The sequence below is a fragment of the Cervus canadensis genome, chromosome 15 (assembly GCF_019320065.1).
Source record: "Cervus canadensis isolate Bull #8, Minnesota chromosome 15, ASM1932006v1, whole genome shotgun sequence".
Classification (NCBI taxonomy): domain Eukaryota; kingdom Metazoa; phylum Chordata; class Mammalia; order Artiodactyla; family Cervidae; genus Cervus; species Cervus canadensis.
The window spans coordinates 63797988-63814644 of NC_057400.1; the positions used below are offsets into that span (position 1 = coordinate 63797988).

The window sequence follows — 16657 nt, forward strand, 5'->3', positions numbered from 1 at the left end:
ACTACAAGGAGATCCAATCAGTCCATCCTAAAGGAAATCAGTCCTGGGTGTTCATTGGAAGGACTGATGTTGAAGCTGAAGCTCCAATACTTTGCCCACCTGACGCAAAGAGCTGACTCATGTGAAAAGACCCCGATGTTGAAAAAGACTGAAGGCAGGGGACACCAGAGGATAAGGTTAGATGGCATCACCAACTCAATGGACATGAGTTTGGGTAAACTCCAGGAGTTAGTTATGGACAGGGAAGCCTGGCGTGCTGTAGTTCATGCCATCACAAAGCATCGGTCATGACTGAGTGACTGAACTGACTGACTGACTGTCAATATCTCCTATTGCTAACATCTGCTTTCAACTGTTGGGTTTTCCATATTTGTTGACATATCGAGTGCAATACTTTGATGGAATCATCTTTTAGGATTTTAAAAAGCTCTGCTGTAATTCCATCACCTCCACTAGCTTTATTGACAACAGTGCTTCCTAACACCCACTTGACTCCACACTCCAGAATGTCTGGCTCTGGGTGAATGACCACACCATCGTGGTTATCTGGGTCATTAAGAACTTTTTGTGCAGTTCTTCTGTGTATTCTTTCCATCTCCTCTTGATCTCTTCTGCTTCTGCTATGTCTTTACCATTTCTGTCCTTTATTGTGCCTATCTTTGGATGAAATGTTCCTTTGATATTTCCAACTTTCTTGAAGAGATCTCCACTCTTTTCCCTTCTTTTGCTTTCTTCTAATCCATTGCATTGTTCATTGAAGAAGGCCTTTTCTCTGCTTGCTATTCTCTGGAACTCTGCATTGACTTTCCCTTTCTCCCTTCCTTTTTGCTTCTCTTCTTTCTTCAGCTATTCTGAAAGCCTCCTTAGACAACCACTTTGTCTTCTTGCTTTTCTTTTTCTTTGTGATGGTTTTGTTCACTACCTCCTGTACAACATAGGTGCTCCTATATTGGGTGTACATATATTTACAATTATTATGCCTTTGTTAGATTGATCCCTTTATAGTATGTACTTATTTGTCTTGTGTACCATCATTGCTTTATTAAAGTCTATTTTGTCTGATAGTTAATTGACCTTCTTTCCATTTTTCTTGAAATGTCTTTTCCATCTGCCAACTTTGTTTGTGTCTTTAAATCTGAAGTAAGTCTCTTGTAGACTGACATATACATGATCTTGCTTTTTCATCAATTTAGGCACTCTGTGTTTCTGATTGAAGTATTTACTCTATTTACATTTAAAGTAACTATTGATAGGCCAGCTTCCTGGGTGGCATTAGTGGGAAAGAACTTGCTGGCCAATGCAAGTGACTCAAGAGATGCAGGTTCAATCCCAGGGTAGAGAAGATCCCCTGGAGAAGGAAATAGCAACCCCCTCCAGTATTCTTGCCTGGAGAATTCCATGGAAAGGGGAGCCTGGTGGGCTCCAGTACATGGGGTCAAAAGAGTTGGACATGACTGAAGTTAACTTAGCACACACAGCATTGATAGTTATGTAATTACTGCCATATTGTTCATTGCTTTCCAGTTGTTTTGTAGATCATTTTTCATTTTACTCTCTTCTCTTATAATTTAATATAATTCAACTATGTTTAGTACTTGGATCCCTTTCTCTTTTGATTTGTGTTCACAATGAGATACATACATAACTTCCTAAATAGATATGATTAAATTTGATTCTCTCTAAATTCAAACACATTATAACCACCCTATAGTTTACGCTCCTTATATTTGTTTTTTCATATCATTATTTTACATATTTCTTTAAAAACTGAACAGAACTGATAGTTAAGGAACATGGAACAAAAGACTGGTTCCAAATTGGGAAAGGAGTATGTGAAGGCTGTATATTGTCACCCTGCTTATTTAACTGATATGCAGAGTACATCATGAAAAATGCTGGACTGGTTGAAGCACAAGCTGGAATCAAGATTACTGGGAAAATATCAGTAACCTCAGATATGCAGATGACACCACCCTTGTGGCACAAAGTGAAGAACTAAAGAACCTCTTGATGAAAGTGAAAGAGGAGAGTGAAGAAGTTGGCTTAAAATTCAACATTAGGAAAACTAAGATCATGGCATCCAGTCCCATAACTTCATGGCAAATAGATGGGGAAATAGTGGAAACAATGAGAGACTTTATTTTCTTGGGCTCCAAAATCACTGAGATGGTGACTGCAGCCTGAAATTAAAGTCGTTTGCTCCTTAGAAAAAAAGTTATGACCAACTCAGACAGCTTATTAAACAGCAGAGACATTACTTTGTCAACAAAGTTCCGTCTAGTCAAAGCTTTAGCTTTTCCAGTAGTCATGTATGTATGTGACAGTTGAACTATAAAGAAAGCTGAGTGCCAAAGAACTGATGCTTTTGAACTGTGCTGTTGGAGAAGACTCTTGAGAGTCCCTTGGACTGCAAGGAGATCCAACCAGCCATCCTAAAGGAGATCAGTCCTGGGTGTTCACTGGAAGGCTGATGCTGAAGCTGAAACTCCAATACTTTGGCCACCTGATGCAAAGACCTGACTCATTTGAAAAGACCCTGATGCTGGGAAAGATTGAAGGCAGGAGAAGGGGATGACAGAGGATAAGATGGTTGCATGTCATCACCAACTCAACAGACATGAGTTTGAGCAAGCTCTGGGAGTTGGTGATGGACAGAGAAGCCTGGCATGCTGCAGTCCATGGAGTTGCAAAGAGTCAGACATGACTGAACTGAACTGAGACCTATGTCTTCATATTATCTGCCCTCTGTGCCTGTCTATATCTCTTCTCATAAGGATACCAGTCATATTAAATTAGAGCCTGTTTTAGTTATCTCATTTTAACTTAATCACCCTTTCTCCAAATATGGTGGCATTTTGAGGAACTAGGGTTAGGATTTTGACATAGGAATTTTAGGGGAACACAATTTATGGTAGTTAATCAGATAGCACCTGCTCGCTAGCACATATCAAAATCCCAGACACCAAGATAGAAACCATGTATCCAGCATAATCATTGTTTTTACAAACAATCTAGGCACAGTGAATCCACGTAATCAGTTTGTGAATGGCTCAGCTGCCAAGTACCTAGATTCCAGTCATGAGAGAATCTTGCAAGCAGGTTTCTCTAACAAGATAGCAGGCTCAGATCAAGTGTATTAATGCTTTTGTACATAGACTGACAAGTTCAAGATTATTTTTAATTTATGACATATTTCATACTACATATAACATGTTTGTTATTGTTGTTAAATATTACTTTGATTTTTAAGGAGACAAAAAATATTTTGCTGGTTAGTCCATAATCACTTTGGCCACTGCTTTCCTCTTATTCTTCCCCTAAGCTTATATAATAAATACATGCAACAGAAAGTTATCCAGTGATTTTGCTTAAATTTAGCAGAGTAAAAGTTTCAAAATACAAAATGAAAAAAAATCAGCGAGAAAATTGGGAGAAAAGAATCTATATTATCTCTAAAGCAAAAAAAAAAAAAAAAGAAAAAACTAGTTTTAGCTGTTACTTGAAACACAACCCATGAGAAGTGTCTATTTAGGCACATACATTACCAAATCTCCACTTGTGAGAGGATAAACTTGTGTGACTGTTTTCAGGGAAACACGATGATATCTGTAAGTTGAAAAATAAAATCAGCAACTCTTTAATCTAGGAATCTATTTAAATAGATGCTTATTATAGAATTTTTCTAACAAATGTAAAAATTCATAAATGTAAGACTAGTTGCATAAATTATGGTAATTACAGCATTACACACTATACATGTGCAGTTAAAAACTAAATTAAATTACAGTGAGCTCATATGGAATGATCTTCAAGACATATTTCTCAGTGAAAATGAACACTAAATGCTTCATTAAGATTTGTTTGTATGTACATAATGATACACAGAATATAGTTGTTTGCTTCTGGGTTGAGAGTCTTGAGATCCGAGAAAAGGGTGAATTAATTTACTTTTGAGTGTTCAGATTTTTACCCACATATGTTAAGACTTTACCAAGACAAAATCCTGCTTCTTACGTCTTCTGAGGGACTTTAAATGATTAAATCAATTAACAGGATGAACTTTGAGAAGGGCTGTCATAGAAATCAATACATATTGGAATTTAAGATAACATAAAGGGTTAGATTGATAATGCAGATTCAGAGGACTCAGATCTTACCCATTATCAACCTTCACTAAAAATTTCAGGGATATATGTAATCATAACACACAGGTGAAAAAACAAAGGCCCAAGACCTCTAGTCCAGTCCCCCAAGTCCTACTATACATCAGATGCTCTCTGGCTCAATGTAACAGACAAGTTTTTTTGTGAGAAATGCTTTACTTTCATAGAAGGAGCCAGTTAAATTAAGAGATATGTTTTACACTGAGAGGATTACACAGATACATAACATTTCTAACCAAGCATTACCCAAAAATCTCTATATTCCAGTTTGTTTACCATGAGCAATTCTAGACAATTTAGGAAGATTGTTGCTAAATGTTTCTTAGGCACTATACTTGGCTTCCCTCATGGCTCAGCTGGTAACAAATCCATCTGTAATGTGGAAGACTTGCATTCAATCCCTAGGTTGGGAAGATCCCCTGAAGAAGGGAAAGACTACCAACTTCAGTATTCTGGCCTAGAGAATTTCATGGACTGTATAGTCCATGGGTTCTCAAAGAGTCAGACACGACTGAGCCACTTTCACTTTCAGGCACTATATTAAGTACCATGCATATAAAGTTGAATAAAGAAAGACCTGCTTTCAAGAAGTTTATATTTCATTAAAGGGGAGTGACAGGTAAAGAGATATTATTTTTTTAACTTTTTGTTTTGTACTGGGGTATAGGCCATTAGTAATGTTATAATAGTTTCACATGAACAACAAAGGGACTCAACCATACACATGTATGTATCTATTCTCCCCCAATCAAGATTGCAGGGAGAAATATCAATAACCTCAGATATGAAGATTATACCACCCTTATACCACAAAGTGAAGAGGAACTAAAGAGGCTCTTGATGAAAGTGAAAGAGGAGAGTGAAAAAAGCTGGTTTAAACTCAACATTCAAAAAACTAAGATTATGGCTTCCAGTCCCATCACTTCGTGGCATATAGATGAGGAAACAATGGAAACAGTGATAGACATTATTTTCTAAAAGATATCCCAGAAGAAATTGAAGAAACAAAAACTTATGGCCCAGGAATAAATGCCACAGAAAATAAATGCAAATAAAAGTAAAAGTGTTGGTTGTCTTAATTAGTAAATATTTCAAGTGTTACCAAAAAAAAAAAAAAAAAAGAAAAGTGCTAAAATGGAGGGAAGCACAGAGGAAGAGAAGAATTGGTGCTTTTGAATCATGGTGCTGGAGACTTCAGAGTCCCTTGGCCAGCAAGAATATCAAACCAGTCATTCCTAAAGGAAATTAACCCTAAATATTTCCTGGAACGAATCCTGCTGAAGCTGAAGCTCCAATATTTGGCCACCTGATGCAAAGGGCCAACTCACTGGAAAAGACACTGAAAATGGGAAAGATTGAAGGCAAAAGGAGAAGGTAGAAGCAGAGGATGAGATGGTTGGATAGTATCACCGACTCAATGGACATGAATTTGAGCAAACTAAGAGACAGTAAAGGACAGAAGAGCCTGGTGTGCTGCAGTCTATGAGGTGGCAAAGAGTTGAACTTAGTTCAGTGATTGAACAACAACAACAAAGGAAGATAATTTGACAAAAGCTTAAAGTGCACTACTCATCTCACACGCTAGTAAAGTAATGCTTAACATTCTCCAAGCCAGGCTTCAGCAATACATGAACCGTGAACTTCCAGATGTTCAAGCTGGTTTTAGAAAAGGCAGAGGAACCAGAGATCAAATTGCCAATATCCGTTGGATCATCAAAAAAGCAAGAGAGTTCCAGAAACACATCTATTTCTGCTCTTTAACTATGCCAAAGCCTTTGACGGTGTGGATCACAATAAACTGTGGAAAATTCTTCAATAGATGGGCATACCAGAACATCTGACCTGCCTCTTGAGAAACCTGTATGCAGGTGAGGAAGCAACAGTTAGAACTAGACATGGAACAACAGACTGGTTCCAAATAGGAAAAGGAGTACGTCAAGGTTGTATATTGTCACCCTGCTTATTTAAGTTGTATGCATAGTGCATCATGACAAACGCTGGGCTGGAGAAAGCACAAGCTGGAATCAAGATTGCCAGGAGATCTAAAAGAGACACGTGTACCCCAATGTTCATCGCAGCACTGTTTATAATAGCCAGGACATGGAAGCAACCTAGATGCCCATCAGCAGACAAATGGATAAAGAAGCTGTGGTACATATACACCACGGACTATTACTCAACCATTAAAAAGAATTCATTTAAATCAGTTCTAATGAGATGGATGAAACTGGAGCCCATTATACAGAGTGAAGTAAGCCAGAAAGATAAAGACCAATACAGTATATGAACATATATATATGGAATTTAAAAAGATGGTAATGATAACCCTATATACAAAACAGTAAAAGAGACACAGATGTATAGAACAGACTTTTAGACTCTGTAGGAGAAGGCGAAGGTGGGATGTTCTGAGAGAACAGCATGGAAACAAGTATACTATCAAGGGTGAACAGATCACCAGCCCAGGTTGGATGCATGAGACAAGTGCTCAGGGCTGGTGCACTGGGAAGACCCAGAGGGATGGGATGGAGAGGGAGGCAGGAGGGGGGATCGGGATGGGGAATACATGTAAATCCATGGCTGATTCATGTCAATGTATGGCAAAAACCACTACAATATTGTAAAGTAATTAGCCTCCAACTAATAAAAATAAATGAAAGAAAAAAAAAAAGTTTGCCAGGAGAAATATCAATAACCTCAGATATGCAGATGACACCGCACTTATGGCAGAAAGTGAAGAAGAACTAAAGAGCCTCTTGATGAAAGTGAAAGAGGAGAGTGAAAAAGTTGGCTTAAAGCTGAACATTCAGAAAACTAAGATCATGGCATCTGGGCCCATCACTTCATGGCAAATAGATGGGGAAACAGTGGAAACAGTGGTCGACTTTATTTTGGGGGGCTACAAAATCACTGCAGATGGTGATTGCAACCATGACATTAAAATATGCTTACTCCTTGGAAGGAAAGTTATGACCAACCTAGACAGCATATTAAAAGGCAGAGACATTACTTTGTTAACAAAGGTCCATCTAGTCAAGGGTATGGTTTTTCCAGTGGTCATGTATGGATGTGAGAGTTGGACTATAAAGAAAGGTGAGCGCCAAAGAATTGATGCTTTTGAACTGTGGTGTCAAAGAAGACTCTTGAAAGTCCCTTGGACTGCAAGGAGATCCAACCTAAAGGAGATTAGTCCTGGGTATTCATTGGAAGGACTGATGTTGAAGCTGAAACTCCAATACTTCGGCCACCTGATGGGAAGACCTGACTCATTCGAAAAGACCCTGATGCTGGGAAAGATTGAGGGCAGGAGGAGAAGGGCACGACAGAGGATAAGATGGTTGGATGGCATCCCTGAGTCGATGGACATGGGTCTGGGTAGACTCCAGGAGTTTGTGATGGACAGGGAGGCCTGGCATGCTGCGGTTCATGGGGTCGCAAAGAGTCATATATGACTGAGCAACTGAACTGAACTAAAATGTCAGAAAGGCTTCCTAGAAGTGAGAATACTTAAGCAGTATTAAAGGCTGACTGAAATTATCCAAGCAAGAAAGTGGGAAGGGCTGTCAGGAAGAGAAAGCAGCACAGCAAGATAGAGAGTTTTGAGTCAGGGAGCTCATAAGGAGAAGTCATCTAGGAGGATTTCTCATCTTCTGGTTTGGGTAGACACTGGTACTGTCACTGAGCCAGGAAATGCAGGAAGAATGGCACCTTTGTTTTGTCCTGTGGTGAAAAGTGTGGGTTGATATTTGAATATATTGAATCTGAGTTGATTGTGAGAAATCCTTGTGGATTATAACCAAAGTTTAGATTTCAAATTTCAAAGTCCTAAGCATATGTGTGACGTTAAGACAAATAAAGCAGATGTAAAAGAAGAGTGTAATGATTAAGAAACTGTCTCTTGGGCCACTATTTAATATTGACCTTCTTTAATCTTTGAAAAAATGGGGTAATTGACAAGGGTGTTAAAACCATTAATGCACAAACTGTTTAGCACAGTACCTGGAGTTAGCAGATTCTTAATAAATAGTAGGTACTATTATTAAATGGCAAAAAAATAAAATAAAAGGATAAGAATAGATCAAGGAATCTAAGGGGCTAACTCCAAATTCCTAACATCAGATACAGTCTCTGCTTTTAAAGTATTCACAGCCTAGTTAGCTCCCTAAAGGAAGGTCCATATTTTTTTCTCATCATTGTATCCTTAAATTCCCAGCTCAGATGACTGGCCTAAAGGAGCCAGGCACTTGATAAATTTTCACTGAAAGGTTGAGAGGACGAAAAAGAGGCCCACAGGAGAACACAAGAGAGGCAGACAATAGGGACAGGAAGAAAGTAAAAAGAGAGCTAGAAATGAAAGAGGGAGACTAGAAGAGGAGGAAGGACAGTAAGTTATGTGGGATCTGGAGTGGATTGGGAAGAGATTATTATGGAAACATGGGGGTGGGATGTGGTCACAGTTTACAAGGGAGCCATGTGTATTTGCCAAGCCTCTGGCTCTAGAATGGGCTGCACAATCACTCTTGTTTGTTTTCTGCATAGAACCAAACCTTCTTGGAGAAGAGGAGAAATTAGCCAGCTAATGCGCCAGGGAAATTCTGTAAGTTTTGACTTTGGTTTGGTGTGGCTGAGGGCTGTAGGTTTCCTAGAGAAATATGGCGCCCTCGGCACGTAGGTACCAGGCCCCGCGCCCTAATTTCCTGGCTCTGAGGCTCCCAAGCCAGCGCGCGCACGCGAGGGGCTCGCCCTCGGGAGGGCGCTCTGTTCTGCGTAGTTGAGCACCCGCACGTTCGGAGCCTGGAACGCTGCGAGCGTGGGCCTCTGGGACGCAGGATACTGGTCATTTGGTCCGGTGGGGACGGAGGGACAACGTCAGGGACGGGGAGTGAGGGGAGGACAGCGGGGGCGCAGAGGGGCCCAAGCCGGCTATGGAGTTGTACCTCAGCGCCTGCTCCAAGGCAGCCAACGTCGCAGCCACCAAGACGGCCACCAGCGGCCTGACCACGCAAAGCCAGCAGTGCGGAGACGTGAGTGGCCCCCAGGCTGGTCAGCTCTGTGTCCCCCTCTGCCGGGCCTCCAGCCTGGGAGGGAGGGCCGGGCCGGTGAGGGCCGCGAATGGTCACGTGCCCTCCGTGAGGCCCGTAACGGCCCAGCTTCCGAGGCCCTCAAGCAGCGCCGCCGCAGGAGGCGGGGCTGGGCGGGTGCTGGCGCGGCGCTGCCTAGAGAGCTGCTAACTGGAAGCCAAGGTCTTCCAGGCTGCCTGGCAGGGCGGGACCTTTCCCTTTCTTCCTTCCTCAGAATTGGAGTAGCAGTTAAGTTGGCCTAAACTAACATACCTAAAGGAACGATAAAACTCTCCAATTGTATCCCACAGGGTGAGCACAAAACTCAATTTTCGGGGGTCGGAGCGGCTCAGCTACTGGATCTGCCTCTTGGGGTCAAGCTGCCTGTGATCCCGGGAAGCAGTAGTGTATACTATACCACGACATTAAGTGAGAAGGTAAAGTGATGTTTAATTTTCTTACATTGACTTCGTTCTTTTCTGAAAATTAAGTGTTAGTTGCTCAGTTGCGCCTAACTCTCTGTGATCTCATAGACTGTAGCCCGTCCATGTAGCTCCTCTGTACATGGAATTCTCCAGGCAAGAATAGTGGAGTGGGTTGCCATTTTCTTCTCCAATGGGTCTTCCCCACACAGAGATATAACCCTCAGGTGGCTCGGATGGTATCCGATGGAATCCGCCTGCAGTGCAGGAGACCTTGGTTCAATCCTATCCTTTGCTCTCCTCCCCAGCTATGAACTTGGACCATCTTTCAAGATTTCTTTTCAACTGTTACAGCCCCTAATTTGTATTCATTTCCTTAGAGTTTGCATTGCCCTTGGTTTGTATAAGTCGACCCAATACTATAATTTTATAATTTAAATCTTACTAGGTTATAGTGTGTATGCCCCTCAAACCGTTCCATGTTTTTATTCCTCAGTGTAACAGCCTCCCTCAAACCTTCCCACTCCTTGATTCAGTAATTAACAGGGCAGGAAGTGCAATGCATTCTTTTTAACCATCTGCTTTCATCAATATGGCAAAAAATTTCTACCGGAAAGAATTTTCAGTTAACCGCCATGCGTGCATACTAAGTTGTTTCAGTCCTGTCCGATTCTTTGCGACTACATGGATTGTACCCCACCAGGTCCCTCTGGCCATGGGATTCTCCAGGCAAGAAAACTGGAGTGGGTTGCCATAACCTCCTCTAGCGGATTTTCCTGACCCAGCAATCGAACTCACCTCTCTTACGTTTTCTGCATTGGCAGACAGGTTCTTTACCACTAATGCCAACTGGGAAGCCCGACATAGTATCTGTGATGTCATCAGAAATGAGTAGGACCCTCCGTATTTGATCCTTGCCTAATAAACATAACTTCTTAAGAGTGAAACTTTGCTTTTGGAAAATATGTAATATATCTTTTTTTAAAAAAAAATCTATTAGCATAGAGCAAATTACCTGAAAACATGATACCACACACAGTTTGATTGCATCATAGCCACACAAACCAGGTTTATGAAAGAATGCTCAACCTATATCACTTCTCTTATTATATAAACTTAGCCCTGTCTTCCAAATGCTTCCTCAAATATATTATTTGCTGTATTAACATTTTCTCTGTCCAATATTAATTCAGTTGTCAACTAGGTTTTAAAGACATTCTCTATTTTTTATTATATTCATTTCCCTCAAATTCTTCATTAACCATAATTAGGCAAAATTTCCCTGAAGACTGACTTTGTGATAGCCTTCTTTTTCTTTCAGTAAAATCTCCTCAATGAAGTAGTGCCTTATATTTACACTTTTTTTTTTTAGCCAGTTTTAATTGACAGCAGAAGGATTACCCTGACACTAAGGAATGGGTTTGTATAAAAGATGTTCTTTGTTTACCGATCAGTAGCCCAGGGTTGATTTTGAGAAACACAGACCATCAGAAGAACCAGAGATCAAATTGCCAACATCCACTGAATCATCAAAAAGGCAAGAGAGTTCCAGAAAAATATCTATTTCTGTTTTATTGACTATGCCAATGCCTTTGCCTGTATGGGTCACAACAAACTGTGGAAAATTCTTAAACAGATGGGACTACCAGACCACCTAACCTGCCTCCTGAAAAATCTGTATGTAGGTCAAGAAGCAACAGAACCGGACATGGAACAACAGACAGTTCCAAATTGGGAAAGGAGTACATCAAGGCTGTGTATTGTCACCATGCTTATTTAGCTTATATGCAGAGTACATCATGAGACATGCTGGGCTGGAGGAAGCCCAAGCTGGAATCAAGATTACTGGGAGGAAAAAGAAAAATCAATAATCTCAGATATGCAGATGACACCACCCTTATGGCAGAAAAAGAAGAAGAACTAAAGAGACTCTTCATGAAAGTGAAAGAAGAGAGTGAAAAAGATGGCTTAAAACTCAACATTCCTAAAAGCAGAGACATTATTTGGCCAACAAAGGTCTGTCTAGTCGAAGCTAGTGATCAATGCAAAGAAATAGAGGTAAACAGTAGAATGGGAAAGACCAGAGATCTCTTCAAGAAAATTAGAGATACCAAGGGAACATTTCATGCAAAGATAGGCAGAGTAAAGGACAGAAATGGTATGGATCTAACAGAAGTGGAAGATACTAAGAAGATGTGGCAAGAATATACAGAAGAAACTATACAAAAAGGATCTTCATGACCCAGATAACCACGATGGTGTGATCACTCACCTAGAGCTGGACATCCTGGAATGTGAAGTCAAGTGGGCCTTAGGAAGCATCACCACAAACAAAGCTAGTGGAGGTGATGGAATTCTAGCAGAGCTATTTCAAGTCCTAAAAGATGATGCTGTGAAAGTGCTGCATTCAATATGCCAGCAAATTTGGAAACCCTGCAGTGTCCACAGGAGTGGAAAAGGTTCCAAAGAAGGTCAGTACCAAAGAATGTTCAATCCAGTCCACAGTTGTACTCATCTCACATGCTAGCAACGTAATGCTCAAAATTCTTGAAGTCAGGCTCCAACAGTATGTGAACCGTGATCTTCCAGATGTTCAAACTGGGTCTAGAAAAGGCAGAGGAACCAGAGATCAAATTGCCATCATCATTGGATATAGAAGGAAAAAGAGAATACCAGAAAAGCATCTACTTCTGTTTTACTGATTATGCCAAAGCTTCTGACTGTGTAGATCATAAAAAACTGTTCAAAATTCTTAAAGAGATGGGAATACCAGACCATGTTACCTGCCTCCTGAGAAATCTGCATGCAGGTCAAGAAGCAACACTTAGAATTGGACATGGAACAACAGACTGGTTCCAAATAGGGAAAGGAGTATGTCAGGGCTGATTTCTATGCAGAGTACATCATGCGAAATGCCGGGCTGAATGAAACACAAGCTGGAATCAAGAATGCTGGGAGAAATATCTATAACCTCAGATTCACAGATGACACCACCCGAAGGCAGAAATTGAAAAGGAACTAAAGAGCCTCTTGATGAAAATGAAAGAGAAGAGTGAAAAAGGTAGTGTAAAATTCAACTTTCAAAAAATGAAGATCATGGCATCCAGTCCTGTCGCTTCATGGCAAATAGATGGAGAAACAATGGAAACAGTGACAGACTTTATTTCGGGGGGCTCCAAAATCACTATGGATAGTGACTATAGCCATGAAATTAAAAGACACTTGTTCCTTGGAAGAAAAACTATGACCTACCTAGACAGCATATTAAAAAGCAGAGGCATTACTTTGCCGACAACGGCCCATCTAGTCAAAGCTGTGGTTTTTCCAGTAGTCATGTATGGATGTGAGAGTTGGACTATAAAGAAATCTGAGCACTGAAGAATGGATGCTTTTGAATTGTGGTGTTGCAGAAGACTCTTGAGAATCCCTTGGACTGCAAGGAGATCCAACCAGTCCATCCTAAAGGAAATGAGTCCTGAATATTCACTGGAAGAACTGATTTTGAAGCCAAAACTTGAGTACTTTAGCCACCTGATACAAAGAATTGACTCCTTGGAAAAGACCCTGATGCTGGCAAAGATTGAAGGGAGGAGGAGAAGGGGATGACAGAAAATAAGATGGGTGGATGGCTTCATCGGCTCAATGCACATGAGTTTGAGCAAGCTCCGGTAGTTGGTGATGGACAGAGAACCCTGGCATTCTGCAGTCCCCAGGGTCTCAAAGAGTCGGACATGACTGAGCAACTGAACTGAACTGAATATCTAAAAGAAGTTGACAGGTAAATATCAACATCTAAAAGAAACAATCCACTTCTTGACTCATGACTCACGACTCAGATTGTTGATTGTTTTCCTTAGAGAAAGATATGGACTTCACTTCTGGTCTCACTGAATTTATGACATTGCCCTATGGAATTCCTTTTTTTTTTTGCTTTCTTAGTGAATCTGGTAATTAGGGAATTCTGCTTTAAAACGTAGACGCCTTGGAAGAGAGTAAAGTCTAATATTAAGCAAATTGTCAGATATTTATCAAGGGAACTTTTAAATGGATAAGGCATCCTAGCATCCTGTCAGCTCCCCAGTCTCCCTCTTTTTTCACATAAGCATCCTCAACTTACCATGAAGGAGTTCTTTTTAGGGTCCCACCCAAGCCAGGCTCTTTAGTGTTCAGAATCTGACTGAGGTGGCTACTGCCAGACAGAACACAGACTGAACACAAATTGGTACCTGCAGACAGATACCAGTGTGCAAAGATGCATGGTGTGTCAGATCACAGAATTTGAATAGCATGCCTGCACAGGCCATGGTGTGCTCCCAGGTTTGCCACATCTCCCACACATTCCGGTTGCCTTTCACTTAAGACAGTGAAAGCAGTACTTTAACTTTAGACTAAAAATTTCTGTTGTCTGGCCAAGACGATCTAAAGGATAGTATAAATATAGGATACAGAGACAACATTTAGATGACTTCCGCACTTACTTCTACCCTCTCCTTTTCCCCTTTCAGAGGTTCTCCCATTACCTATTATCACCATCCTGCTATTGAAAAAAATTTGAAAAAATGAACTAAGTACTGACATATCCCCCCTGGCAGATTTTAAGGTGCCTCACCTTGGTAGTGTTTTAACTTACATATGAGCTTAAATTATTCATGTTTCCTCTAGAGTAACAGATAAACTAACATGACTATTTGTTATTTTCCTTCTTTGATACAGTAATGGCTATTTCATAAGGTTGTATTTGGTCTTTACATGTATGGAGAAATCTCAATCCCTAGCATTATTCTTTATAATTGCTTCTTCAATATATTGAACTTTATAATATAGAGTGGTAACTTTTTCCTGACTGTAGCACTCAGAAATCATTGGGTTTCTTAGATAAGAGTTCAAAATACAATAATTCTTTTATTCATCATCTTTAACATCTGAGTTTTACTTCTGTTTTTTTTTTGGTCAAAGTTGTTTCAGTGAAACTTTGTGGAAGATTTTCTGTTTTTCTTTATTGTCAGAATATGAAGTACAATAATGATATTGATATTATCCCTTTATCCTTTGAATGCAGTTCCTGGATCTGGAGGAGGGAAGAGGAAAAGAGAGAGTCTTAGTTTTGGCTTTATACATTAAAATAAAGTTTATACTTTATGCTTTCTATTTAGTTCCTCCTTCCTTTTCTAGCTTTGGGCTAGGGACTGATAAAGATGGGGGGGATTAATTGAATGAGGGCATGGTTTTAGAATAATTGCAGTTAGTGAAGAAAAAAAGGTAGGGATAAGCAATTAACACTGCCCATTCCAAATTCTTTTTCTGATTTTCTCCCACTTCACATTCTTACATGCTTTATTTTCTATATATAGTCTGGTCATTTTAATACATTGATATTTAAAAGAGAAATTGATTAATTGTACATTTATAATATGCTTAAATCTCTGTTTGCAGCTTTTTCAACCTTCTTACGGTTTTAACCTGACTGATCCTTACTGTCGACTTTTGGAAAACCAATACAAAAGTCTCCATGATCCACATTTAAGAGCCTACCATAAGCGTAAGGACATCTTGAGAAGATTAAAGAAAGGTGGTTACATCACCAGCAATAATAAAGTGAGTTGAAGATAACTTTAATCATTGAAAACCTCTAAGATTTGATAAAAGCTTGCTTCTGTTCCTCACTGGGGGACCTGGCTCACCTTTAATTTGGTCAGAAGAGATACTTAATGGAAAATTCCATTAAATCAATCAGTATTTGGGTCAAAGAAAATCAGACGGTAATTATTTTCCAAGTGAAACTACTTCTTCCTTTAACTTTTTTTCCTTGAAATATCAAAAGATGACTACCAAATAGTTTGAAGATATAAAAAGAATTTTCCCAACTGTATCATAGTTTTCTTTGTCTCTAATGGCACTGTATGCTTGTCAAGGATTATGTCCCATGTACTTTTTAAAAAATTAAGACAAAATAAGAACCTAGAAAAATCAGCCTGATACAGTCCTACTACACTCTGTTCTTATTGAGGTTGAACATTATTATTACATTGTTATTTTAATAACTGTATGTACTCAATTCCTTGCCATAGCATAAGTCATGTAAATAAAGTAATGCTGTTTGAATAGCAATTTCCTGTTGATTAAAAATTCTAGAGAGATATTACTTACGAAATTGTTAGCAAGTTTTTACTTGGTACCAGAGTGTTATTTTACTTCTATAAAGTAATTGCTTTGATTTTTAGATATTTTTATTTATATACATTTGTTTTTATTTTGTGTTTTTTTTTAGATTGTGTGTACCTTGAGGGAATTGAATAAGTACAGGCAATATCTTACCAGTTTAAAATTAGACTTCGAAAGAAACTATATAAGAGAACAAGTAAGTTAAATATTTAAATTTGGTTTCTGTACGTGGGGTTTGGAACAATGGTTTGCTTGTGGGCAGAGTATTTTCTTATAATATTCTACCTTTAATTTTGGTCACCTAAATAATTTCTCCAAGTAAAAATTTAGAGCAGAAGAAGGTAATATTTTGAGGTTGCTATTTTGGGCCAAGAAAGGGAAAGGGACCAGGTCACCTATTAATATGCCAGTGGTAGCTGGCAAAATTTACTAATTAAATTGTTACTAGGATATGCCCCATCTACCTGATTTGGGACCAATTGGAAGAGTCTGTTGTGGCAGCAAGATTCTTAGGCTGGAAACCAAAACAAGTTAAGTAACAGGAGAGGAAAAGTATGAATAGTTATAACATCCTAAAAATGCAAGAACATGTACACTGTATGTTTGTACACATGTGTGGCTGTGTTCATCCACTAAAACATGTGAGCCTCTGCCCATGTATGTGTAAGTGAATTCAGACTTTAGAGTCACGAGTTGGATAAAAATGAAAAAGCTGCACATATGTGTGTTTTACAGATTTATGTTCTAAGGTCAAGAGTTGTATAGAAATGAAGATGATTCCCCTAACTTTTAAGTGTTCTCTATTTCCCCTCATTTCCTCCTCTGTGCTGGGAGTTTCTCCTCTGCTTGT

At 39.5% G+C, this 16657-nt stretch overlaps 1 protein-coding gene across 1 annotated transcript in view; it reads left to right on the forward strand.

Moving 5' to 3' along the window:
* The first annotated feature begins 9088 nt into the window (after positions 1-9088).
* The window catches only part of FSIP2 (fibrous sheath interacting protein 2), a 110546-nt gene continuing 102977 nt past the window's right edge, over positions 9089-16657 (forward strand). The window contains exons 1-4 of the mRNA XM_043487764.1: positions 9089-9187; positions 9535-9660; positions 15079-15240; positions 15914-16003. Of these exons, the coding sequence (XP_043343699.1) occupies positions 9089-9187; positions 9535-9660; positions 15079-15240; positions 15914-16003 (477 nt within the window). The remainder of the gene's footprint in view (positions 9188-9534; positions 9661-15078; positions 15241-15913; positions 16004-16657) is intronic.